Raw genomic sequence first — 27,746 nt, 5'->3', positions numbered from 1 at the left:
TGCTGGAGAGGGTGTGGAGAAAAGGGAACCCTCTTGCAATGTTGGTGGGAATGTAAACTGATACAGCCACTATGGAGAACAGTATGGAGGTTCCTTAAAAAACTAAAAATAGAACTACCATATGACCCAGCAATCCTACTACTGGGCATATACCTTGAGAAAACCATAATTCAAAAAGAGTCACGTACCACAGTGTTCATTACAGCTCTATTTACAATAGCCAGGACATGGAAGCAACCTAAGTGTCCATCGACAGATGAATGGATAAAGAAGATGTGGCACATATATACAATGGAATATTACTCAGCCATGAAAAGAAATGAAACTGAGTTATTTGTAGTGAGGTGGATGGACCTAGAGACTGTCATACAGAGTGAAGTAAGTCAGAAAGAGCAAAACAAATACCGTATGCTAACACATATATATAGAATCTAAAAAAAAAAATGGTCTTGAAGAACCTAGGGACAGGACAGGAATAAAGACACTGACTAGAGAATGGGCTTGAGGACACGGGGAGGGGGAAGGGTAAGCTGGGATGAACTGAGAGAGCGGCATTGACATATACGCACTACCAAATAGATAGCTAGTGGGAAGCAGCCGCATAGCACAGGGAGATCAGCTTGGTGGTTTGTGACTACCTAGAGGCGTGGGATAGGGAGGGTGGGAGGGAGGGAGACACAAGAGGGAAGAGATATGGGAACATATGTATATGTATAACTGATTCACTTTGTTATAAAGCAGAAACTTACCATTGTAAAGCAATTATACTCCAATAAAGATGTTAAAAAAAAGGTATGCTTAAAAATTGTATTGAGATTGCTAAAGATAGAGAAAATGATAAGGAACTAATAAAAAAAGCAGACATAAGTTTTGAAACAACAAATAAGGATTATATGACAGCTAATTATTGTATTGTGGAGGAAGGGGACAGAATTAATAAAATATACATGAAAATGGATGAAACCAAATGTTAGAATCTCAAATTTTGTCAGAGTCTTAAATATACCAACTTTAAGTCAAGGAAAGAATAAAATAATTTACTAAAAACCAAGAACGAAATTAGACTCGCAGTCAAAGAATTGCCTTGCATAACAATTTAGATACATTTTTTCCCAGCAGTTTCTTTCACACATTTAACAAAGGTGTCTTCATTTCCATAGTTTTTCCAGAATATTACACAGAAAACTTGATGTGTTTTATATTTGCCTAATGCTGATTCTTAGGTCAAGAGCACACGCCCCCCCCCCCCAGAAAAGACTCATCTCACATTCATACAAAAATCTTAAATTCTAGGAAATATATTTCTCCAGTGGTAATCTGTGATGTCCAAATTGAGTTTATTAATGAGCTCTAAAATTCTAGCGGGGTGTGTGCCTTGAGTGCATGGGGTCACCACACACACTGTAGTTTATGTGAAGTTTCTGGGTCATGCAGTGTGTCTACAGTCTTCCAAGGTAGCCCTTGAAAGTTAAGAGTTTTAACATGCTCTCATTGGAAGATGTCAGTGTTAGCTACTTAGAAGGACTCCAGGGAAAGAAGTACAGTTTTGTGGTTTTTTCTTTTCAGATTTAGGAAGTTGTGGACACTTAAAGAGTAACAAGCACTATAGATAGCTCTTTCTTCGGACTCTTCAGAACAAGGAACCAGGTGAGTGCTGGCTCAACATGGTCTTATTGCTCCCCTCTTATGTCTACAGATGGGGAACAGGATGGAACCACTGGAAGTATGGATGCTTCTACCCAGGGCTTGTTGGAAGGCATTGGGCTTGATGGTGACACGCTGGCTCCTATGGAGACAGATGAACCTACTGCTTCAGACTCTAAGGGCAAATCTAAAATTACACCTGCCATGGCTGCCAGAATCAAGCAAATCAAGCCGTTATTGTCAGGTGAGTGATTCTCTTCCTTCTGCTCCCTGGTATGGCTGTATTGTTTCCTTTAAGGAAGTTTTAAACTTGGTGGCTCATTTTCAGGTGTCTGCCATGTGACAGGCTCTGTACTAACTGTTAGGGATACAGAGATGAGAGAATCGCTTTCTGAAAGCCAAGTCTACCCCTCCTTTTCTTCCTGCTCACTCTTCTACTACTGCAAATAACCTCTGCTCCTACCGTTTCCCTGAAATGTCTCACCAAGGTATCTGTAACCTCCTTGTTGCTAAGTCCATTGGATACTTTTCAGTCCACTTCTCACTTTTCCGCAGCATGATGGTTGACCTATCACCTCCTTCTCAAAATACTCCTTTCTTGGCTTTTGTGGTATTAATATTAAGCCCTCCTGCTCTCCTGTTACCTGTCTGGCTACTGCACTCAGTCTCCTTTTCCTTTCTCTGTCCCTCAGATGTAGCTGGCAAGTGACATAGTTGATCTGTGTTTTAGTAGTTACTTTGCCAGCTCTGTGGAGACTACAGTAATATGATGCAAGACCACATTAAAGATGTGCACTGGGGACTTCCCTGGCGGTCCAGTGGTTGAGACTCTGCACTTCCACTGTGGGGGGTGCAGGTTCAATCCCTGGTCAGGGAACTAGGATTCCGTGTGCTGTGTGGTGCAACCAAAACAGTGAATAAAGATGTGCACTGATCTGTCTTTGCCATCTTTTGCCCCTTAATGTAAAATCAGTGGGGAGCCTATTTTCTATGTTCTGTACCTCTACCAATTTTGTACATTTGCCACTTTCTGACACCTTAATGTGAAGGAAAATGTAGACAACTCCTGGGAATTGGGGGCTCTGCCCAAAAGCAAGCAAAACTTGGCCTTTGGTGTTTCCATTTGTTACTTTAAACCCCCTTGAATTTTATGTTCTGTTTTAACTTGTTTAATTCTGCTCCTTTGTTTTAATTTGAAAGTCTACTGCCACTTTCCCCAAATTGAAGGAAGATTGACCATCCAAGAAGATGCTAATGTTTATCTCCCCTTTCTTTGTTAGACCTCTGTGACCTTGGCACATTCTGGGGTTTCTGTGTGGGCCCAGCCCATGCTTTTGATGTCTGTTTCTCTGTGGTTACTGGCCTTTTGTTTTTCTCTTTTATCCTTGCTGACTACCTTTGAGCCACTTTGCTGTCTATTCACCTGAAAACGGTGGTGGAAAAGTACAAACTTAATGTGTACATGCATTAGGCTTTCAGAGTCTAGGCCCACCCAACCTCCAGCCAGGCAGTGCGAGTATCTGTAGCCTGATCCCTCATTAGGATTGGGAGATCCTAATTTGGGTGGATTGGGAAAAAGAAGAGACCTGTTCCTTTCTTCTTATGCTGTATATCTCAGAGCTTACTGAGTTTTTGGGGTACGATATGTGGCACCAGTTCAAGTAGAGCCTATTTGTTTACAGTGGGTTCATATATACATGTGTATAATTAAGAGATGTGCTTTGATTCTAACCTGAATCGTGATGAAATAATGTTTATTTCAGGCATTCTGTGACAGTGTTTTCATTTGTGATTTTAAGAGTAATAAATATTCACTATAGAAAAAGTACAGAGAAATGTTTTAAGGAAAGCAAGGAAATTACCCAAATATAATGTGTTTAGATATATTTTCTTTCCCTTTTTCTGTATATCTCCTTTACATGTTTATATTTGGATTCTGCTTTTTTTTTTTTTTTTTCTTTTTTTCGTTACGCGGGCCTCTCACTGTTGTGGCCTCTCCCGTTGCGGAGCACAGGCTTCGGACACGCAGGCTCAGCGTCCATGGCTCACGGGCCCAGCCTCTCCGCGGCATGTGGGATCTTCCCGGACCAGGGCACGAACCCATGTCCCCTGCATCGGCAGGCGGACTCTCAACCACTGCGCCACCAGGGAAGCCCCAGGATTCTGCTTTTTTGGTTCAGCAGTATATACCAAAAAGCATCCTACAAAGATGAAAATTTGAAATACTTGTAATCTACCTAACACCTTACAAGATTTTTATAAGAAGGCCGCTTTTTAAGTTTTTATGCTTTTCCTAACAATTTTTTTCCTTTGGGGACCATACATTTAATGTTGTGATGAGACGTTACTAGTAAATAACAGATGTTCTTTTCTGGTCTAAGTTGTTAGCATTTTTGCCATTTTTAAAGTTCTCTGTAGGCATTTTAAGTGACTCCATAATTCAATACATAGATATATCATTTACTTAAATAGTTCATATTGTGTATTGCTTTCTACAAAGGTGGTTTCAGTTTATATCTCCTAACAGTGTGAGTGCTTATCTTGTTTGTCTTTCATATTTATTATATATTGAATGCCAACATACTTCTCTGTCTCCTGCCTTCAAAAGAGGCATTTATTCTCTGTGGAGCTTCCTTTTCAGATATCATATGTAGAGACAAGTCCAGGTGTTTCATAGAATGTTTGAGTGGGAGGGAGTAGTCAGTCATTAAAATGTATTAACAGTAATGTGTCTGTTATAATGAAACCATTCTGAAAGTACTATACAGCCTTATTCTGACTTCTGGGTTCCAGCTTCCTCTAGATTAGGCAGAGCACTGGCTGAGCTATTTGGACTCCTTGTTAAACTTTGTGTGGGGTCTCCTGTCCGCCAGAGAAGGAGCCATCATGCTGCCAGCACCACCACAGCACCAACACCCGCTGCTCGATCAACGGCCTCAGCTCTCACTAAGCTCCTCACAAAGGGCTTATCTTGGCAGCCTCCACCATATACACCTACTCCACGCTTCAGGTGAGGTTCCGCTTGAGATGCAGAATCTAATTGGTTTCTTCTCCACTTGAATGTAGAGTGAGCCACTGAATTAGAGGACTTGGAGGTCCCTTGTTTTACTCTTAAATGTGTACCCCAAATACTGTTTAAGCTACTTGTTTTGGTTCTGCCTAGTCTAAGATATAGAAATTTTAAAAGCATTTGTAATCAAACTGCATTCCAATAACCTCGTATTTACTAGTAGGTGGGAACTGTCACCCTTTTTTGCCTTAGAATTTTTTGTTTTTTTTTTTTTTTTTTTGCGGTACACGGGCCTCTCACTGTTGTGGCCTCTCCTGTTGCGGAGCACAGGCTCAGCGGCCATGGCTCACGGGCCCAGCCACTCCGCGGCATGTGGGATCTTCCCGGACCAGGGCACGAACCCGTGTCCCCTGCATCGGCAGGCGGACTCTCAACCACTGCGCCACCAGGGAAGCCCTGCCTTAGAAATTTTAATATCCAGACTAGTCACCCAGTGCAATATTAAATTTTACTTTTGACTTTTACTTGAATTTCCCATTGCTTCTGTGTCTGCCTCAGAGAAGGTTAACTTTTTGCTTTTTCCCTCTTCCAGGCTGACATTCTTCATCTGTTCAGTTGGTTTTACATCCCCAATGCTGTTCGATGAGAGGAAGTATCCCTACCACCTCATGCTGCAGAAATTTCTCTGCTCTGGAGGCCACAATGCTCTTTTTGAGTAAGGATCATGGTGCTTTACAGAGAAGCATTGTTTGGAGTTTGGTCTTTTCTGTGTGCCTTAGCAGCCCACAACTTTCTAAGCCACCTGTCCTGTGACAGTGAGATACATAGAGACAGCCATTGGGTATACCCTTTCACGTTTCAGGAACTAACTGTATGTATTTCCATCTTCCTGGAGGGTGTGATTCAGCCTGTCCTAGGAATGTTTGTAAGGGTCTCTGTTTTTCTTCATTTGGCTTGTAATGTCTGGTACATATTTTTCTAATAGACTTGTCCTTTGCTGCTGTTTCTCTGAATATGATCATTTTTCTGCTTCTTTTGATCAGAAGATTCTAAGCTAAGTTTCACTTTGGGGTTTTTGTTTGTTTTGGCTTTAAAAGTAAAGCTAGAAGCGGTAGTAATTTTGCCATATATGCATATAACAAATATATGTCAATAATATATCAATAAAGCTGGAATAAAAACCCAAATAAAAGGTAAAACTCTATATTCAACATCTTGTAATTACCTATAAGGAAAAAGAAGTTTTTATATATATATATATATAAAACTGAATTGCTGTATACCAGAAACTAACACAACATTGTAAACCAGCTATACTTAAAGTAAAAAAAAGGGGGGGAGGGGTAAAGCTAATAAATGTTGGACAGACTGGAAGCAATAGCTCCAAGAGGAGGGACTGGGAAGCTTTCGAATGTGTCCCTTTCTCTCCCCATCCCCAATCTAAAATACTAATATTCTATCTCTATACTTTCTCTTATTTGAATTTAGAACATTCAATTGGGCTCTGTCCATGGGAGGCAAAGTTCCTGTTGCAGAGGGATTAGAACATTCAGACTTACCTGATGGCACAGGAGAATTCCTAGATGCCTGGCTAATGCTGGTGGAAAAGATGGTGAATCCCACCACGGTGCTTGAATCTCCACATTCACTGCCTGCCAAATTGCCTGGAGGTGTTCAGAACTTTCCACAATTCAGTGCCCTCCGCTTCCTTGTGGTAACTCAGAAAGTGAGTAGTCAGCATTCTAAAACCAAGAGCAATTTCTCATGCCAACTGGGTAGCTCCCACTCTGTTTTGTCCTCCTTAGTGAAATAACTCGATTGGTAGAGAACCACTGGCTCCTACTCCCAGATAGGGCTGCCTTGCAGAATGGGATAGAGACCACTTGATAATTTTCTGTGGTGTAAACATTTGAACTGTAAACTTCAGATTGGTACTTCCAGGTTGGGTTAAATGCCCCTTCTCTGTACTTCCTTGGGCCCCCCCCAACCTCAGTACTGCCTAGGATTTTGTTGTTGGCACTGACTGTGGAAGGACCGTCTCATAAGTCTTTGACTTATTCTTCCTGGGGTTTTGAATTGAGACAAAATGATCTTTACACAGCCTTTCAAATGACTTACAGGCAGCCTTTACTTGCATCAAGAACCTGTGGAACCGGAAACCCTTGAAGGTGTATGGTGGGCGAATGGCTGAGTCCATGCTGGCCATCCTGTGCCACATCCTCCGAGGAGAACCTGTCATTCGAGAGAGACTGAGCAAAGAGAAGGAGGGGTCTCGAGGAGAAGAGGATACAGGACAAGAGGAAGGTGGCTCCCGCCGGGAACCTCAAGTCAACCAGCAACAACTACAACAGGTGGGGTTCTGGCCTCACACTCCAGGATCAAGACTTTGCACTGGAGAGTATACTGCTTGTGGGGTTTCTAAGTTTCTTAATGCCTGGTCCTGTTAGGGGATAGGTTTAAATTTGTTCCCTCTTTTACTCTTTATTTTTTTCTCTTGAGAAAGCTGGAGAATAGTTTCAGTACTCCTAATAGGTAAAAGATTTGTGTCCTCCCAAGCATATTGTTTAGTATTGGAAGTCTTTTACGTATTCTCAGTAGGCTGTGGTTGCCATGTTCTTTGGAGGCAAACTGTCCTCAGCTACTTTCTCATTAATCTATAAAGAGAAGGGATATTGTGGCCCAAATTTATTTTCCATCAAGAGCTTTCGGAAACCTTAGTCACCTACAAAACTTTTGTTTTCATTTTTAAATTTTAAAATATTGGAGGCTAGAAGTGGGGGGGTGCACTTAGATCCTCACATTTCAGTCTCAAACAGCATTTAGCATACTCCTCTTGCAATTTGTGTGTATGTATATGTGTTCTCTTTATATCTAGAGTCCTGTTCAAACATGTCTTCTATATGTACATGCAACTTTTTTTATTATAATAGTTAAAAGTGCTCACTTAAAGAAAAGTTAGAAATATAGCAAAATACATTTTAAAGGCATTCTTAATATCACCACACAGAATAGTCATGTCCTTTTTTTCATCACTTAGTTCTATGCCTAATTTTTACATAGTAACATCATACAGTATGTAAGCTTATACTGCTGTCGTTAAGAAAATGGGTCTTTTTTACTTCTTAATCATTCTTTTATTGCTGGATATGTTGATTTTCTTATTATTTGATGTTGTAAAGCTCTGATGTATAGTTTCTTTTTCTACAAATTTTTCTATGCATCTCATGATTATTTCCTAGTTGTAGATTTCCTGGGTCAGTTTTTCAGGCTCTTGTTCTGTTGCCAGTTTGTCTTCAAGAAAAGTGGGACCAAGTTTTGCTTCTGTGTGTGAGTCTCAGTCTTTGAATTAGAATAATCTTCCTAATGATAATAACCATCTAGGTGAATTTTCTTAAAGGATGGAACTGAGAATCACCTTGGCTCCTTGCCTCAATGTGTAGCTCTGTGTAAATAGTATGGAGGCACCAGGCAGAAAGGATCATTCACGTTATCTAACTGCCTTACCTTATAAATGTTCTCAGTTCATATGAAGTTAGGAAAACTTGTTTACATCTTAAAAGGATTCCTTTCTTTTTAAAATGCATTTGGATTTCTCTTTTACCATGGTTCTGAGATCCTGCCTTCTTTTTGTAGCTCATGGACATGGGCTTCACAAGGGAACATGCCATGGAGGCCCTGTTGAACACCAGCACCATGGAGCAGGCCACAGAGTACCTTCTAACCCACCCTCCCCCGATCATGGGAGGAGTTGTTCGGGTGAGTTGGCTCAGGGGCTCTAATCTTTCATGGCATTGGTTTGGCTGCTGATGTGCTTTACTTCTCTGTGCCGAAATTTTCTTTATATGCTAACTCTTATAGCTCTAGAATATAAGGAGCAGAAGCTTTCTGTCTCCTAGTCGTGCAAATTACTGGACTTTGCAGAGGAACTCTTAAATTATGCATAATCAGAAAGTAATAGGAAGGCTCTCTTTTGTGAGATGCCAAATAGGTGGTCACATTGAAACTCCTTTCCTATATTTAATTTTGTTGTGATTTTTCCCTCTCGTTCTCGTAAGTGACCAGGTAAGCCTAATTGAGTTTGACTCTAGAGAGCAGCATTCAGAGCCCCTTCTCTTCCTCTCTAAAGCTTGAACACAGGATGTCTGGTTCCTTATGAGTTGTGTGTGTAGTTGCTGGAATTTCTGTTGTTGCTCTTTAGGATCTGAGTATGTCTGAAGAGGACCAGATGATGAGAGCAATTGCCATGTCTCTGGGACAGGATATCCCAATGGATCAAAGGGCAGAGTCACCTGAGGTAACTAGGAAACGTGGCTTCCAAGAGGGTCTGACACATTAATCTTAGTATTTCTATGAACATTCTGCTACTACTGCAGAGTAATTGGTCGAATTAAAGTGTAAACAAAGACATGTGTGAATACTCATTCATCCCAACCTTGCCATCACTAATCTACATTACATTGACCTGAAGCTTTAAGTGAAACAGATGAAGCATTAATATTTATTGTCAAATAAGAGGCCCAAAATGTCCTTGGTAGTACCCATTAGGCCAAACTTGGCTGTCTTTATTACCTAGGAATCTAGGTAATAATTACTTCAGTTTACCATACCTGCAGAGAATGCAGCACAATGTCTACAAATGCTATTTGTGGGGGGTGATGTAGGATGATGCACATAAGTTGCCAGTGCTTTGAGGATTGGAGGTGTCCTTCCCCTGTCTTGCCTTAGCCTGTGTGGCTGCCCTCATACTCATTGCCACACTCTAACGAATGTATCACCTGCTTGAGGAGAAGGTAGAGAATATTCATATGGTAGGGCAGATACATTTTTAGAGTCTTCTCACTTTTTTCCTTCCCTGCCTCCAGGAAGTTGCTTGCCGGAAGGAGGAGGAGGAACGGAAAGCTCGGGAAAAGCAGGAAGAGGAAGAGGCTAAATGTCTAGAGAAGTTCCAGGATGCTGATCCATTGGAGCAAGATGAACTCCACACTTTCACAGATACCATGTTGCCAGGCTGCTTTCACCTTCTTGATGAGCTCCCAGACACAGTGTACCGGGTGTGTGATCTGATCATGACAGCAATCAAACGTAATGGAGCAGACTATCGAGACATGATTCTGAAGCAAGTAGTCAATCAGGTAAGTTCTCCAGGGGCCAGAAGAGGGGAGTATGTAAAATGGTTTTCCTGCCATCTATCAAAACCTGGTTTCTTTTTTTATTTTTTTAATCAGTATCTTTGCATTTTATCTGATATGGATGTATTCTTTCTTTGAATTCTGTAGATCTAGTAATCTAGCTCTTTCTTGAGTGTTTTCCTGCAAAACATGAATTAACTGCTTCACACACAAAATATCTTTGAAAGAAAAAAACAAAGCTCTCTTTTTCTAGGTATCTCTTCTTAGGTTCGTCAAAAATGTCTCTCACTCTTGAGCCAAGTTAGGCCCCCTGGCCTAAATAAATGTTTTTCCCTCTCCTCCTATGCAACAACCATTTTGACAGATGAGTCCCCATCCTAATGAGTAGTTGTGACCTATTGTCTTTTTTTAAGCAGTGTTTTTCCTCATTATGAAATTAATGTATGCTAGTTGTTGAAGTAGAATAAGAAATAAATTGCCCTAAATTCCCACATAGCCAGTTAGCATTTTGGTTTTATTTCCTTTACTATTTTTTATGATTTATGTATTTAAATCATTGGAATCTTGTTTTATATATTTTTTTAAGTTTAGAGACAGAGGAAGAAAGTAAGTGTTGTATGTAAACATAGCTTTAGTGTATGGAAACATCACAAGAGTAAAAGGCAAACTGAATAAACCTTTTTTCTTCCCCCCACAAGATATGACCAATGCTTAGTTATCTTTAATCTATATTAAGAGCTTATAGAAGTGATTCTAAGCAAACTAAAACCTTAATAGACAAGAGCAATTACATAAAATTCATTACAAGAAATTTTTAACATGCATACTAAAGCAAGACCAATGTTTCTAACTGGGATTTTTGTTTTCTGTTTTTAATGATAATTCTGGGGCGGGTGTAGTGAAAGATTTTAAGTTGGTAGAACCTTTGTGGGATTGACTCTATATATGCACCAGAAAATTTTTAAAAATATTCATTTTCTTTAACTTCTAATTTAGACTTCTTGTAATCTAGCCTAAGAAAATAATTTTTTAGAGGCGCTCCTTTAGTAGCATACATCTTTTGATACAGACACCCTATAGTAAATATGTTAATATTTACCCCCCTCCTTCAGTGAATGTATTAGAGGTGGAGGGAGTATTTTACAAGGTTGAGAATGTTTTGACATACCTCATCATACTCAATCTACAGTTTTTGACTTGGCCACTTTTCTGCTTTCGTAGGTGTGGGAAGCTGCTGATGTATTGATCAAGGCCGCTCTTCCCCTGACAACGAGTGACACAAAAACTGTGTCAGAGTGGATCAGTCAGATGGCCACCCTGCCCCAGGCCTCCAATTTGGCTACTAGAATCTTGCTTTTAACACTGCTTTTTGAGGTAAGATTTAGACCTTTTGGTCCTTGTGATTCATTCATCAAAGAATCATCAAACACTTACCATTTGAGACATTGAAGAAGGTAGAGAGAAATGTAGGACATGTCTGCATTTCATAGCCTACAGCTTCTAATAGACTGTAATGTACACAATTAAGTACAAAATACAGCATTCTATGCCACATGAATGGCATAAACAGTTTTATCTGAGTTCGGGGGGGGCAGTATGCATCACTTCTGGATAATGAGAGAAGGGCTTCTCAGAACAAATGTTAATTGAATTGGGTCTTAGAGGATTGGGGGATGGGGTGTAATTATAAGACGGTACTTAGAATGACTATTAGCAGTTAAGTTGTGGAATATTTTTGGCTTCTCTGAGGAAAACTAACAAGCAGCTAAAGAATGGGGTAGGATGTGGAAATTTGGTAATAGGTGTCAGATAGAATCTGACTCTTCTTTCCTACCTGGTCAGTCAGCAGATTATTTGAGGTAAAGCATGGCTTGGCCAGGACATGTTCTTGTTCCAGCCATCATAGGAATTAGGAGGCACCTAACCTTGAACAAGTGGTTCTTCATTCTTATCTTATCATGTTTAATGGTAAAACCTGGATTTAATGGAGTAAACCCTTATAGCAACTCAGGAGTTAAGTCCAATATATGTGTCAGTCTGTGTGTGTACAGTCTCAGGGCTTTTCTTTGTGTTAAAAGTGGTGATTCTTATTATATAGCACTTGTGAATAGATACTTGTGGGAAATGTTGCAAAGTACTGAATGCTGGGGGTCCCCCAAAACATTACAATATAAAGAAATCACTCATGAGCCCCCCTTTTTTAAAAAATCACAAATGACAGCCTAATATTTTTCTTCTAGTCTTTTTTTCTGTACATTTAAACAGTTGGGATCAGAGTATTTAGAAAGTTTTGTATTCTTTTCTCTCAGTATTTTACAAATATTTTCCCACGTCATGTATATATTATTCCATTTTTTTGAGGTCCCCTAGTTTAAATAACTACCTATTGTCGGCCATTTAAATTACTTCCAGTGATTTCCTGTTACATGAGTCACACTTTATGTAGCCCTTGTAGGGGAACCATTAAGTATGTTGCTGTGTTTAATTATTCCATCTTCCTTGGAAGATTATAAAGGTTCTCTGTAAATCAGAAGCTTTTCAACTAGTGTAGGTAACAGTTCTTAATGATATTAATGATACTAGTAACAGTTTCCATATTAAGCACATACTAATGTACCAGCCACTGTTTTGGCACAGTGTATCACAATTACCTTGGAGATAGAAATTATTCCCTTTGACCCTTGAGGAAACCAAGGCCTAGAGAATTTAAGTAACTAATCTCGGACCACATAGCTGGTAAGTGGTGGAAATGGAATTTGAATTCAACCAATTCTATTAGCGTTCGCTCTTATGTTCTATACCATGCTAATCCTTGATACTGAGTAGAAGCTGGTATTTGTTTTATTTTTTTTCCTTTGATCAATCAGGAGTTGAAGCTACCTTGTGCTTGGGTGGTTGAATCTAGTGGCATCCTTAATGTCCTAATCAAACTCTTGGAAGTGGTTCAGCCCTGCCTACAGGCCGCCAAGGAACAAAAGGAGGTCCAGACCCCAAAGTGAGTGACCCTGTAATCTCTCTTCTTTTCATTTCTGTTGCCCTGGGGATTTGGGCCCTCAAGCTTAGGGCTTGAATCAGGGAGTTTTCTGGGTCATGTACGGGCCAAATCTTGGATACCTTTTGTGGCTTGAAAATTGTGAGGTACCTGATGAAATCAAGATAAATTTTCCCATGTTGTGCAGGTTTCTGGCTTGCCCAGAGTAAATCATTTCTCCTGTTTTAGGTGGATCACCCCAGTGTTGCTTCTGATTGATTTCTATGAAAAGACAGCCATCTCCTCAAAAAGGAGAGCCCAAATGACTAAGGTACGTAATATGGTGTATGTGGTGAGCAGAACAGCTCAGCTTCTTGAGGCAAGAATAGACCAGAAGAGAATGTGGGATAGTGGTAAAAGAAAAAAATGTAAAGCTCTCTGATCAAGGCATAAATCTCTTGAGGGATCTTGATAGCTAGAGTTTTCTTTTGAATTGGGAGTTAGAATTTTTTTTTTTTTTTATGGAGCTGCTGGCTAAAGGGTCTAAGAACTTACCCTGGAAGTAAATGTTAAAGAAGTGTTCTGTCTCCAGAGGAGGAGTGGCTCTTCTTTTATGTGAAGGACTGAGTGTGCAAGGATTCCTCCAAAAGCAAGTGCTCCTTATACGAAAATTATATACGCCACATCATCTTAGTACCTTCCCAGAAACAGAAGTTTTGTTCCAGTACATCTAAAATGTTTACCTTTTGTGGAAAATAGTTGGAAACAAAAGGAAAGCAGAGCATCACAGGATAAGGGTATTTATAGAGTGTTTTGTGCCTATGGAGAGGCTCAGGAATGCGAGGGTTAAGGTATATAAAAACTTCTCTCTTGGCTTGCAAAACATTTAAAATGTCCAATATATTTCTTTTTCCTGGGTTAGCTTTAGCAATGAACACTGATGAAATTACTATTTCTTCTAACAATCAACCTTGTAAGGAAGTACAGTGAAACTTTTTGTTCTTGTATTTAGTACCTACAGTCCAACAACAACAACTGGCGCTGGTTTGATGACCGCTCTGGACGTTGGTGTAGTTACAGTGCAAGCAACAATAGCACTATTGATTCCGCCTGGAAATCTGGAGAGACAAGTGTGCGTTTCACAGCAGGCCGAAGAAGATACACTGTCCAGTTCACTACAATGGTGCAGGTACATGCTCACTCAATGCCATAAACTTGGTTGAAAAGAGGGGAAGGTGCTGAGTATGCCTTTCCGTTTGCTTCTTCCTGAACCAGCAGTCCTGTTATAAGAACAGTATTAACCACTCCTAAATGGGGTATAGTTTTCAGAGAACTGAGTCTTCTTACAGCCATGTGTTAGGCCATGAGTCTGTGGCAATTTGATACTGTCCCACCCGGAAATGATTTTAAGTGTTCAGTCAAGGATTAGGGAGTGGTTGGGGATGGAGTCTGCTCTATTGCAAAGTTTATAATTTGCTGTAGGGTCTTGTGTATGCCACTTTCCTTCTGAGGACCCTCAGGCTTTCTCTCTGTAAATGATAGGGGTGGGATAAATTGCCAAGGTTCCTTCCTGTTACAGCATTTTGCTACAGAGTTCCAGCTCTCCCACCCCCCTTACAATTCTTTTTTCAGTAGAGATGTTTTTGTCTGCTTGAATTCCTAGGTTAATGAGGAAACAGGGAACCGGCGCCCGGTGATGCTGACACTCCTGAGGGTACCACGGCTGAATAAAAATTCTAAAAACAGCAATGGACAAGAACTAGAGAAGACATTGGAAGAAAGCAAAGAAATGGATATCAAGCGTAAAGAAAATAAAGCCAATGGTATGTACTTTTAGTTGTGAATCTTTCAAGGAGTGTCTTACACAAAGCTAGTGTGCCTTTATGGCTTAAATTCTGGCCAGATTTCATCATGAGTGATTTCTTATCCATCAGATTGCTTGGTGACTTAAAGATATACAGTCCTCTTTATGTGCCTTTTCATCTGGCCTTTGAATTGGTATTTGGTCTGTTTCTCTTAATAGGACCCAAGTGTTTGACTGGTTACTTAAGAGGGAGAGGATGGGAGGAAATGTCAAGTTAACTGTCTGAACACTTACTTTCCCATTTATAGATACCCCCTTGGCCCTAGACAGTACAAATACTGAAAAGGAGACAAGCCTGGAAGAAACAAAAATTGGGGAGATCCTGATCCAGGGCCTGACAGAGGATATGGTGACTGTTTTAATCCGGGCCTGTGTGAGCATGCTAGGGGTCCCTGTGGACCCAGACACTTTGCATGCCACCCTTCGCCTCTGCCTGAGGCTCACCCGAGACCACAAATATGCCATGATGTTTGCAGAGCTGAAGAGTACCCGCATGATCTTGAATTTGACCCAGAGTTCAGGCTTCAATGGGTTTACTCCCCTGGTCACCCTTCTCTTAAGACACATTATTGAGGACCCCTGCACCCTCCGCCATACCATGGAAAAGGTGAGTCTTTCTGGTGTCCGATGCTGGTTTAGCTTTACATAATACCTTGTTCTCCTTGCTCTCAGAGCAGATAGACTTCCAGTTCTTCATCAAGTATATAGCTAGGTGTTACAGATGATATGCTCTGCCCAGCAAAACTTCCCAACTGTGTGCTCAGGTGCTTGCTTAGGTATGGTAGGTCACTCATTATCCCATTGAGTGACATTTAAAAGGTACTAGAAAATACATTTTTTACCCTTAAATTTACTATAGTGATAGCTCTTATCTAGAAAGTCCTCTCTAGCAATATAGGTTTCTTGAACCAAAACTTTTTTTTAACATCTTTATTGGAGTATAATTGCTTTACAATGGTGTGTTAGTTTCTGCTTTATAACAAAGTGAATCAGCTATACATATATCCCCATATCTCTTCCCTCTTGCCTCTCCCTCCCTCCCACCCTCCCTATCCCACCCCTCTAGGTGGTCACAAAGCACTGAGCTGATATCCCTGTGCTATGTGGCTGCTTCCCACTAGCTACCTATTTTACATTTGGTAGTGTATATGTGTCCATGCCACTCTCTCACTTCATCCCAGCTTACCCTTCCCACTCCCCGTGTCCTCCAAAACTTGTTAATAAGGAACTAGGACACCCTCTACCAAGTTCATGTTTTAAAGGTCATTCTCTTATAGGAGTACTTCACCCAAGAGCCTGTTTTCCAAACGTTGTGTTTTGGGGTTGTAAAAGTACAGTTGACTCTTGAATAACACAGGTTTGAATTGCACAGTTCCACTTATATGTAGATTTTTTTTCCAATAGTAAACACTATAGTACTACCACAATCCACAGTGGGTTGAATCCACAGATAAAGAACCTCAGATGTGGAGGGCCACTGTAAGTTATTCGTGGATTTTCGACAGCATGGAGGGTTGGTGCCCCAACCCCCATGTTGTTCAAGGGTCAGGCGTAGTAAAATTTTTGGAATGTTTATGACTGTGATAAGCTCTTTACAAATATGCATTGTGCACATGAGAAAACTGAGGTCTATTTGTTTATTTTAGGAAACATATAAAGCAGTAGAAGAAATAACAAAGCAGTTAGAAAAATAAAAACCTTTATGTCATCAACTTTAAGACATCAGCAGAGGGGTTGGGGGCCAACATCTCACCAATAAGGCTTTTTCTCCACAGTACTTTTACAAACTCTTTCCTACTTCTTTCTCAGCAGTCATCAGGTGAATGCTACTGACTTCACTTTCAATTTCCTCTCTTGGAACGTCGTTTCCCACGTTGATATATAGTGTTGCTATTTGTATTTTTGTGCATAGCTTTGTCACATTTAAGGTCGTTTTTCTTATAAATGCTTAGAAATTGGATCAAAAGGTATATATTGTTTTTTAGCTTGCTTGCCAGAAAGGTGGTGCCACTTCATACTTCTATGCGTATATGAGTATATATCTCACATTCTTCAGACAGTTCTTCTTTAGCCAGCCTGTTTGATTTCACCTGACATGAGCAAAACCAAAAGAAGGCTGTTAAAGACAGCATGTACACTGATCCAGGGTCAGGAGACAGCCCAACAGAGAAGAAACAACTATATACAGACAGGATTCTGACTTAAAAACAAACATACTTAAAATGTTTAAAGCTTATACAACTTTTTAAAATGCTATGAAAAAATGTAGGTTCTTTTTGGATGACAGAAAACTTTGTAAGCTTAAAGGCAATTTTATTTGGGGGTGTGGGAAACAAAGGAAGATCAGTGGCAGGTTTAACGTATCAAGTAGCAAAATGTAAATGCTTGATAATGTCCATTGCAGGTACGGGTGTGAAGAACCAGGCATACTCTTACTTTTGGTAGGAGTGGAAATTGGTGCAACCACATTGGAGGGCAATTTGGTACTGTCAGTTTAAGATATCCTTTGACCTAGAAATTCTGTGGCTAAGAATTTATCTGATAACTAAAGTCAAGTATGCCAAGTACATATACAAGAATGTTCACTGTAGAATTACTTGTAATATCAAGACTAGAGATCTAATGTCCAGCAGAGGACTGAATAAACGATGGCACATAGTGGAATTACACTTTTCTGTATTTAAAAAATGGGAGTTATTTTACGATTGCAGCCTGGCAGGCAAGATGTAGAAGTTGTTAGGCTAAACTGAAGAGCATGACCAATTTGGTAAGAAAAGCATTGAGTCCAAAAGATTTTTACCTTTATGAACATAATTCACAAAGCAATAGATCGTGGAAAATACAGTAGAACTATTTTCTTTATACTTTCCTATACTTTCCATGATTTAACAAGTCATTTTATGAGAACAAAAGCATGACAATGTCTAAGCCCTGTGGTATCAAAGCAAACAGTCCATAAGTAGTTTGATATCTCCTGGCTGTCATTATCCAAGACTGATTATTGACTTTGAAACATAAAGAAAGCATTTAATTTTGTTCTTATACACTAAGTGGATGTCAGTATTACATATTTTTAGAGTTTGAACCATTCTCGTTTAAAATCAGGATGGCATTTGGGAAGGCTAGGAGCTGGCACTTAAATTTGGGAGCCATAATCTGGATGATCAATGATCTGTATAAGTTACCCACTTTATATAAAGGTCACGTATCATCTAGTCTAATAGTTGATAATTTTGGGGGTATGCTGAATGCTGTAACTTTTTTGTAAGCCACATTTTTTGAATTGGGAAGGAATAGGACTTGAAAGACCAAGTGTATCTTTCTCCCAAAGATCAAAGGCTGTCATCCACTGTCTTGAGGCAGAACTTGGTTGGTATTTTAATCCTTGGTAGCTCTTCCTTGAATGCAGTTGTGTTTTAGAAAGTGGTCTTTAATCAGCAGTGTTCTCCCTTTCTTTACTAGGTTGTTCGCTCAGCAGCTACAAGTGGAGCTGGTAGCACTACCTCTGGTGTTGTATCTGGCAGCCTCGGCTCTCGGGAGATCAACTACATCCTTCGTGTCCTTGGGCCAGCCGCATGCCGCAATCCAGACATTTTCACAGAAGTGGCCAACTGCTGTATCCGCATTGCCCTTCCAGCCCCTCGAGGCTCAGGAACTGGTAAGTTTACCCTTCTCTTAGCCTTTGAGACATTGAGGTCTGTGGCTTAGTATAACTCCAAAAATTTTCTGTGAGGAAGCCTATAACTTGGAAAACCTCCTTAGGCAAGCATTGGGACATTGGCTGGTTGATCAAGTGGGTCAATTCAAGGGTAGTTCAGTAGCTTCTCTGGTCCTTACCCTGTGGTAATTCCTGCCAGAGATTCCAAGGACTCATTCAGTCTAGTCCTTGCCTTCAAATAACTTAGCTTGATGTGACAATAGTGAATGTAAACAGTGAATGGTTTGCAGATAGAGTGATAATTGAGGGACAAATGGACATGTGACTTATGTGATACAGTAGGAAGAATCACAGTGTATTCCTGCCAAAAATGTTTGACCTATAATTGTGAGGAAACAATTAGATAAGTACAAATTGTGAGACATTCCATAAAAAAACTGACCTAGACTCTTCCAAAATATTAATGTCGTGAAAGGGGAAAATGCAAGGATCTCCTAGATAAAAGGAGATGAGAGAAAACCACCAACCTTGATGGGATGCTGAATCTAGATAAAGGAGATTTGGAGAAGTTAGAACAGTTACTATATATTAGATAATATAATTGTATCTGTGTTAAATTTCTTGGGTATTATGGTATTCTGGCTATGTAGAAAAATATCCTTGATCTTAGATGCAGGTAGACATATTTAGGGGTGGACAAATGGTGATTCTAGATGAAAAGTATATGGATTTTTTTGTACTAACCTTTCAACTTTTCTGTGGGGTCGTGGGGCTTTGGGGGTTTTTTTGTTTGTTGGTTTGTTTTTTTTTTAAATTAAAAGTTGGGAAAGGGGGCTTCCCTGGTGGCGCAGTGGTTGAGAGTCCACCTGCCGATGCAGGGGACACGGGTTCGTGCCCCGGTCCGGGAAGATCCCACATGCCACGGAGTGGCTGGGCCCGTGAGCCATGGCCACTGAGCCTGCGTGTCCGGAGCCTGTGCTCTGCAATGGAAGAGGCCACAACAGTGAGAGGCCCGCGTACCGCAAAAAAAAAAAAAAAAAGTTGGGAAAGGGACTACTTATTTTGGCAGCCCCACCCTGGCTCTGTGCTGGGCATTTCTCATGTATGGTCTCCTTTTATCCTCAAATTTTCAAGAATGAGGAAATTGAGGTTTGTTGAAATAATTTGGCCATGATCTTATAACAGAACTGGATTTCAAAACCAAATGTCCCCAACTCCAGAGCCTATACTCTTTTTTTACTATTTGATATTGCTGTATGAAATCCTGTGGGATTTAGGGAAGGTAAAAGCCAGATTTTCTAGTAGACTACTTGAACATTGTTTGGAAGTGGCCCCCCCCCCCGCTTCTGAGTCTTTATCAGTAACCAAATGTAGGTACCCGTTCATTATTAACTAATTTTTCCCTGTCTCACTTTGGCTTAGCTTCAGATGATGAATTTGAGAATCTTAGAATTAAAGGCCCTAATGCCGTACAGCTGGTGAAGACAACCCCTTTGAAGCCCTCACCTCTGCCTGTCATTCCTGATACTATCAAGGAAGTGATCTATGACATGCTAAATGCCTTGGCTGCATACCATGCTCCAGAGGAAGGTATGTAACTAGCCCACCTGAGGAGGCTGGGCACTTTGTTTAGGTCACTTCAGCTAACTCATGGCTTAGCGAGTACTCAAGTATTTGCCCACTCTCTGGGAATCAAGATGAATAAGACACATAGCCACTTCTCTGAAGAAGTTAATAGTCATACAGTATGAATGATAAGGATAAGGAGATTGCCAGAATCTTTTGTATGAGAGTACATCCCATACAGAGGGAAGAATGAACAAAGATTAAAAAGGAGAGGGCTTCCCTGGTGGCGCAGTGGTTGAGAGTCCGCCTGCCGATGCAGGGGACACGGGTTCGTGCCCCGGTCCGGGAGGATCCCACGTGCCGCGGAGCGGCTGGGCCCGTGGGCCATGGCCGCTGGGCCTGCGCGTCCGGAGCCTGTGCTCCACAACGGGAGAGGCCACAACAGTGAGAGGCCCGCGTACCGCAAAAAAAAAAAGGAGATAATAAGCAGGTTGAAAATAGAATACCAAGAAGTCTCCAATGTTTTCACTCTCAGAAACAAAACATAGTTGTTGCCCAAAGATCTGGGAACAATATTAGAAGGTGTGGCTAGGCTTCCTGACCTCTGAGACCACCATCCCTATCTTTTGTCCTTAGTTAGGGTGCTGCTTTTAAGTATTGGGAAAGTCATGAATGAATTGCCTGGAACTCAAGTTCCATTCCAGTCAGATCCTTCTGGATTTTATTCAGGACATACTTATTTGATAGGTCCCACAGAATTGCCAAAAGTTGATGAATAGTGCATTTAACAAGTCAAGAAAATCTGAGTCTTTACTTTAGTGCTTTTCATCCATACATCACTCTAATCCTTATAGAGCTCCTTGCTTTACCCCACCTCCTAAACCCTCCTCCCCCCCAAAAATAATAATAATAATTTAGCTATATATAGCAACCATTTATTGACCTCTCACTGTACTAGGCAAAATGTCAGGTATGTTCATTTAAGCTTAGTAGTGACAACTAAGGACAGTGAGGAGAGTAAATTGCCTGTGGTCACAAAACTAGTTATGGAATGAGGCTTTCAACCATGCTCTCTCTACATTTCTCATTCTTAAATCAAAGCCTAGCAATATTACCTTGTAAACACTTGCAGCAACTTGGAGCAAAATTGACCAGGCTACCAGATGGTCATTAACATTGCACAGTCTAAAGAGTTTTGTTTTTATTTTTCTAGCAGACAAATCTGATCCTAAACCTGGGGGTATGACTCAAGAGGTTGGCCAGCTTCTGCAAGACATGGGTGATGATGTATACCAGCAGTACCGGTCACTTACCCGTCAGAGCAGTGACTTTGACACACAGCCAGGATTTTCCATTAATGTAAGTCAGCTCCAGCCTTCTATCTGCCTTCTCCCTTTTCAGTACCTACTACGGGATATAGGGTTATGCCAGGGATATTTCAAAGGTATTAATTTTGATGTATCTATAAATTATCTGTTGCCTAAAAATGAAGATCGGGTTGTCCCTGGGATTTTCTTTTTTCTCCTTGGATTAGAAATGTTTCTTTAATTCATTTTTCATTCTCATCTTCCCCCGTTCCCTTTCCCCTCAAGCTTCCAGTCGCTGTTTATAATGATGGCTTCCCACGGATTATAGTATACAGAAGGAAAAGGTGGTTAAAAGATAAAGAGAGTCTATAACATTTACAGCCAGTACCCTGAAAAGGAGTCCTGCCATTTGGGGACAACTCTCTTTGAAATTAATAATGGCTCAGGAGTTTTCTTCCTCCATAGAGTCAGGTCTTTGCTGCAGATGGTGCCTCCACTGAGACTTCCACATCTGGGACAGCCCAAGGAGAAGGTAATGGTTTGCTTTTCTCTTTTGTTCTTATTTCTTGAGAAGACAGCTTGAAGAAACGGAGTGTCCTGGGCAGACAATAGGGGAATACAGGCATAATTGTCACGTTTACTTGCGTAAGTGAACTTTCTCGGGGGTGAGCTCAGCGTTCTGTAAACAAAAGGTCCATCCCAGTTATCTGAGACCAGATTAGGTCTTTATATTCTTCAGGAATTCAGGAATACATGCAGATCTCCTTAGAGCTAGCAGCTCAGGACTGTAGGCCCCATTGCTACCAGCTCTAGAAATTACAATGCTTTCTTTAGGGTCTTTAGAAGACTGCCATTTGATTGCCCCAGTGAGAGCTGGTGCTGTAGGCACAACAGTGATGTTAAAGAGTGTCCATTAATGACCCAGAGCCAAGTAAATCAAAGACCTTGGGCCCAAAAGCCAGCTTTCTATATCAACATTTCACGCGTGCCTACGTTTTCTTATTGGGATCTATTCCATTTCATAGTATATGGCATCCTGGCCCTGCACCCACTCCTCATTATATGCTAAAGTTAATGGAACTTGCCATTAAAAAGAATGAAATATGCAGCAACATGGATGGGCTTCGAGGGCATTATGCTAAGTGAAATAAGTCAGACAGAGAAAGACAAATACTGTATGGTATCACTTATACATGGAATCTAAAAAAATAAACTAGTAGGACTTTGCTGGTGGCGCAGTGGTTAAGAATCCTCCTGCCAGTGTGGGGGACATGGGTTCGATCCCTGGTCCAGGAAGATCCCACATGTCGCAGAGCAACTAAGCCCATGTACCACAACTACTGAGCTTGCACTCTAGAGCCCGCGAGCCGCAACTACTGAGCTTGCACACCACAACTACTAAAGCCTGCGCGCCGCAACTACTGAGCCTGCGTGCCTAGAGCCCATGCTCCACAACAAGAGAAGCCACCGCAATGAGAAGCCTATGCACCACAACAAAGAGTAGACGCCACTCGCCGTAACTATAGAAAACCTGCGTGCAGCAATGAAGACCCAACGCAGCCAAAAAATAAATTTGTAAATATATGTGTATATCTTTAAAAAACTAGTAAATATAACAAAAGAGGCAGACTCAACAGATACAGAGAACAAACTAGTGGTTACCAGTGGGGAGAAGGAAGAGGGGAGGGATGGTAGAGGATTAAGAAGTACAAACTATTATAAAATAAGCTACAAGGATATATTGTACAACATGGGGAATATAGAATAAATAAAGTTTTAATGGAACTGTAACTTAACTAACCCAGTAGTGGTTGCTGTGGTAACATCCTTTAGTTCTACTCTTTAAACCTCTCCGTATATTTCTTTTGGTAGCTTCCATGCTAGCTTATAGAACTTTGGTGCCAGTGACACTATTCTGGCTACAAGATTTATATGGTGGATTCTTACTTTCTAGCAGTTTCAACAGAGCCCATTGGCTACTTGCCAAGAATTAGAGAAATGTCATGTGGAAGCAATTCTAATGAGACCTTTCAAGAGCTCCTTCTCCTTGACAGGAAGGATCTTTGAAATCTAAGTTGAGATGTACTTAATGCCAGTTTAGTCCCTGGAGGATAAGCTTAAAAGGCTAATAATTAGTAAAATACTGGTTAACTCATTTTGGTGGACTTACTGCTCATATGTAGTGTATAGTATGGGTGATGGTAGTATCATTCAAGGGAAGCATCATTGCCCACTATGTGGCAGACTATAGTAGACACCAAAATGAATCAGATTCATTCCCTGCACTTAAAGAATTTTGTCTAGTGAGGGTGACATGCAGTGCTTTTAGTACAAGATAACTGCTGGAATGGAGGCGTGCTGGGATAAGATATAGTGGGCACATGATAATGATAGCATGTCAGTATGCCTGGATGAAGCAGGAAAGCATTTATAGAGGAGATCATCTTTTGAGCTTAGCTAGATTAAGTAAATGTGTGCCACACAGACATGTGGGAAGAAGAGGTAAAAGTGTATACAAGGCATGTTTGGAGAACTACTATTAGTACAGTATTTCTGGAACATAAAATGTATAAGAGGAGGGAAATGGCGGAAGATGTGTGAACCAGTTGGGTAAAGCCTGTGTGTTGTAACTATATCCGTAGAGCACATCTGAGACCTGTGTCATATTAGCTATCTGTCTTTCCACTGCAGTAGGAGGAGGGCATTCAGTTTGTACTAGTGGCCTGAAGTATCCTTTCCACCTAAGACTTGATTTTGCCAATATTCCAGTGTGGAATTGAACCAGTGTTTGGCTCTTTCTCAACAGCTTCAACTCCGGAGGAGTCTCGGGATGGGAAGAAAGATAAAGAAGGGGACCGGGCGTCTGAGGAAGGCAAGCAGAAAGGCAAGGGCAGCAAACCGTTAATGCCCACCTCCACTATTCTTCGGCTTCTGGCAGAGTTGGTGAGATCCTACGTTGGTATTGCTACCCTGATTGCCAACTACAGCTATACTGTGGGCCAGTCTGAGCTGATCAAAGAGGTAAGATTTCTAATTTCTGCTTAATATTTTATACTGTTATCATTTGGATACCTGCTATGTGTTGGATGTTTTGCTAGGAGCCCGTGCATGCTAACCCAGTGATGAGAGAGGCAGAGGCCTCTTAAGACACATTAAAGAGCTAGGCCTTTTTTTCCATGATGTGGAGCCATCAGGCTCATTTGCAGGGAGTGAGTTGATGTAGTTTGTTAATTTGTTTTGTAGAAAATCACTTGGTCTGCCTTATTAGAGACTGCAAAAGGCAAGGTTTGAGTCAGAGAGACCAGTCAGGACGCTGATATAGTAGTCTAGGTAATACAGGACCTTGATGAAGTTGGTGGGGGAAATGAATGAGTTGAAGAGATGTTTTAACAGTAGAAATGGACGAGATTGGATTTGGAGGATAAAGGTGAAATCAAGGACTCGAGAGATGTTTCTTGTTTTGTTTTTTTTATTCCTTTTGTTAGAAGAGGAAATGGTTTGAAGAGAAAATATAGAATTTGAGAGGTATCTGTGGATCACCTAGGTAAAGGTATCTAGGAGACAGGAGAATAAATGAAGTACACAGTATTGGAGCTTATCTTCCAGATGTACTCACACCTGTGCAAAGACACCTGATGTGGTAACAGTATTGGTAATAAATAGAATATAAGAAAAGCCTAAATGTTCATCAGTAGAGCATGGGAAAGAATGAAGTCATATTTTATATGTCCTGATACAGAATTATCTTCAGGTTGGATTTTTCAAGTGAAAGGACACTTTAAGAAACCATATCATGTTCCCATATATGTAAAAGGGGTACCCAAGGAGGTTTTTTTCATAAAGGAGACCTTGTTTTGGAGGTCACATAGTTATTTTATGGTTAGTAAGCAGTAAAGGGTGTGAGAATGGAACAGGGGCAATAATATTGCAGAAAAAGAATCTATGACAGCAGCTGCCATTTTTTAAGCTATTTTTATCTTAATGCAAGCTTTTAAAATGCATACAAAAATACACAACTCCTAAGTGATTCACCAGTTAATTTTTCTTGGATGACTACCACTAAATTCAACATTAGAAACTCCACAAAAGCTAATCCCACTCACACCTTTGCACATCTCCCCTTCCCCTTTGAACTTCCATAAGGTCACCATTATCTTGTGTTCGTGAATTGGGTTTGTGCTTTATATAAGTGGAATCTTATAGTATGTCCTGTGTCTGGCTTCTTTTGCTTAACATGTTTGCAACTACATCTTTGTGTGTAGTTTTAGTTTATTTTCATTGCTGTATAGAATTCCATTGTGTGAATGTAACACAGTCTTATCCATTCTAGTGCTTATTGACAGTTGGCTAGTTTTCCTTTTGGAAGTATTAAAAGTAGTGCTGCTACAGTCACTCTCATACAAATGTCTTGGTGAACATACATAAGTTCGTGTCTGTGTGTGTATTTATACACACACACACTCACACACGTTCATACGTAAGTTCATATATTTCTGTTGGTTGCTATGTGCCTAGGAGTGGAGTTGCTGGTCTGTTCAGCTTTAGCAACTGATAACAAGTTTTCCAGAGCAGTTGTGTCAATTTATATTATCACCAGCACAGCATATGGGTGTTTGGATTATTTCACCTCCATGCCAATACTTAGTATTCCTGTTTTTCATTTTAACCATTCTAGTAGGTTCATACTGGTATTGCATTGTGGTTAAAATTTCCCTGTCTTTATTGGCCATTGGTATATTCTTTTTTGTGAAGTGTCCAAGTCTTTTATTCTTATTTTCTACTGAGTTCTTTATATATTCTGGATATAAGCCCTTTATGGAATGTGTGTATTAAGTATACATTAGGCGTTTATTTCAAAGCTTATACTCATTTATGCCAGTTGTAGTTAAAATAGCATACTTATGGAATAAGACACTTAATTGCAAATTTATTAAGTATCTGCTTTAATATGTGTCAAGTCACCCACTTACTGGTACTGGGTACTCATAGGTGCTTTACAGATACTATTGATAATCCTCACCTCAGCACTGCAAGGTTGTTGGTATTGCTCCCCTTAACAGAGAGAAGGCTCAGAGAGGTCAGTAACTTGCCCAAGGCCACACTTCAGAGTAGCAAGACTAGGATTAGAGCCCAGGTCTCTGGTTTCAAATCCAGATTCCTTCCACTCAGTCATGGTTGCACGAATCCACTCAGTTGCCCAAATTGCAAGGCTTTTTTTTTTTTCAGTTTTTACTGGTAATGTTACACTTCTTTTCAGAAAACTGTTTTAACTTTGTATTTTATTCACTACTGGGAAATTTTTATTTCTAATAGTTAACAGGGTCACCTTATCTTATTACCCAGAGCCTAGAATTCTTCAATGCATTTTTTAAAAATATTTATTTATTTATTTGGCTGCACCGGGTCTTTGTTGCAGCACACGGGCTCTTTTAGTTGCAGCATGTGGGCTCTTGGTTGCAGCATGCAGGATCTAGTTCCCTGACCAGGGCTCGAACCCAGGCCCCCTGCATTGGGAGCTCGGAGTCTTAACCACTTGACCACCAGGGAGGTCCCTTCAATGCATTTTTTAAATTGAGGTAAAATGCACATAAAACTAAGTATCTTAAAGTATACAGTTGAGCATAATTCAGTGTCGTGCAACCATCATCTCTATCTAGTTCCAAAATCGCCACTGCATTTTGATCCAAAATCTACTTGAATGACAACAGAACTAAGTTTCTTTCTAAGATAAAGAATTATCAGGGCAGAAATCATTTTTAGAGGGGGAGGGAAAGTCTGACTTAATTTCCTTCCCTGTTATTGGGCCTTTTTTGATATTTTAAGTAACCCTGCATTAACTATTTCTGCATATCCATATCTGTGACTGTGCTGTGTGTTTCTCATTCAACCCCTGCCAATTTTTAGCCCAGGGTCCTGGGCACATTGTAGGTTTCAGTAAATACTACAATTTAATTAGAAACTGGAGTGATTGTAGCACTGAATTAGGGATCAAGGTTTGAATCATCGCCATTGACTTAAGTTCTTTGGCAAGCCACATTTCTTTAGGCCTCAGATTAATGAAGATGTGTAAGCTTGTGAAAAATGAATGGAATTTGAAAGCATAAACTCGAGATTTGTTACTCACTTGGCTTGCACCTTTAAGTCTTGGTTTTTTCGTCTATAAAGTGGGCCTGATAATCATTGACTGGATGACTCCAAGGATCAGTTCTGTATGCGTGTACCTTGTTGATGTGCAAACAGTATGGCGTAATTGTGCTTGTGAGTAAATGTCACGATTAATGACTTTTCAGGACTGCAGTGTGCTAGCTTTTGTCCTGGACCACCTCCTCCCACATACCCAGAATGCAGAAGACAAGGATACACCTGCCCTGGCCCGCCTATTCCTCGCAAGCCTGGCTGCCGCAGGGAGTGGCACAGATGCCCAGGTGGCCCTTGTGAATGAAGTAAAAGCAGCCCTGGGAAGGGCACTGGCTATGGCTGAGAGTACAGAGAAACATGCCAGGTAAAATCTGTGCCTGACTTAGTGCTACGTGCCTGACTTAGTGCTAATAACCAGTAGCATCCCCTAACTTCATTCTTGTCCCATGGATTCCTTGC

General features: G+C 40.6%; 1 protein-coding gene across 9 annotated transcripts in view; it reads left to right on the top strand.

Moving 5' to 3' along the window:
* HUWE1 (HECT, UBA and WWE domain containing E3 ubiquitin protein ligase 1) overlaps positions 1–27,746 on the top strand; it is a 143,391-nt gene that overhangs the window by 85,121 nt on the left and 30,524 nt on the right. For 8 of the 9 annotated variants that reach the window (XM_029240058.1, XM_029240065.1, XM_029240063.1 and 5 more), the window contains 20 exons: positions 1,697–1,888; positions 4,438–4,654; positions 5,247–5,369; positions 6,143–6,380; positions 6,775–7,005; positions 8,288–8,410; positions 8,853–8,948; positions 9,517–9,786; positions 11,005–11,157; positions 12,651–12,778; positions 13,004–13,085; positions 13,767–13,943; positions 14,418–14,577; positions 14,867–15,225; positions 18,081–18,276; positions 19,699–19,866; positions 21,056–21,201; positions 21,615–21,681; positions 23,956–24,170; positions 27,440–27,651. In XM_029240058.1, coding sequence (XP_029095891.1) covers positions 1,697–1,888; positions 4,438–4,654; positions 5,247–5,369; positions 6,143–6,380; positions 6,775–7,005; positions 8,288–8,410; positions 8,853–8,948; positions 9,517–9,786; positions 11,005–11,157; positions 12,651–12,778; positions 13,004–13,085; positions 13,767–13,943; positions 14,418–14,577; positions 14,867–15,225; positions 18,081–18,276; positions 19,699–19,866; positions 21,056–21,201; positions 21,615–21,681; positions 23,956–24,170; positions 27,440–27,651 — 3,553 coding nt within the window. The remainder of the gene's footprint in view (positions 1–1,696; positions 1,889–4,437; positions 4,655–5,246; positions 5,370–6,142; positions 6,381–6,774; positions 7,006–8,287; positions 8,411–8,852; positions 8,949–9,516; positions 9,787–11,004; positions 11,158–12,650; positions 12,779–13,003; positions 13,086–13,766; positions 13,944–14,417; positions 14,578–14,866; positions 15,226–18,080; positions 18,277–19,698; positions 19,867–21,055; positions 21,202–21,614; positions 21,682–23,955; positions 24,171–27,439; positions 27,652–27,746) is intronic. The other variant, XM_029240062.1, reaches the window with a different exon arrangement.

This window comes from Monodon monoceros, unplaced genomic scaffold (assembly GCF_005190385.1).
Source record: "Monodon monoceros isolate NGI ecotype Baffin Bay Population unplaced genomic scaffold, NGI_Narwhal_1 Super_Scaffold_22, whole genome shotgun sequence".
In the NCBI taxonomy this organism is placed as follows: Eukaryota; Metazoa; Chordata; class Mammalia; order Artiodactyla; family Monodontidae; genus Monodon; species Monodon monoceros.
Note: the sequence above shows the minus strand (reverse complement) of the source record. Positions and strands in the feature narration are given on the sequence as shown.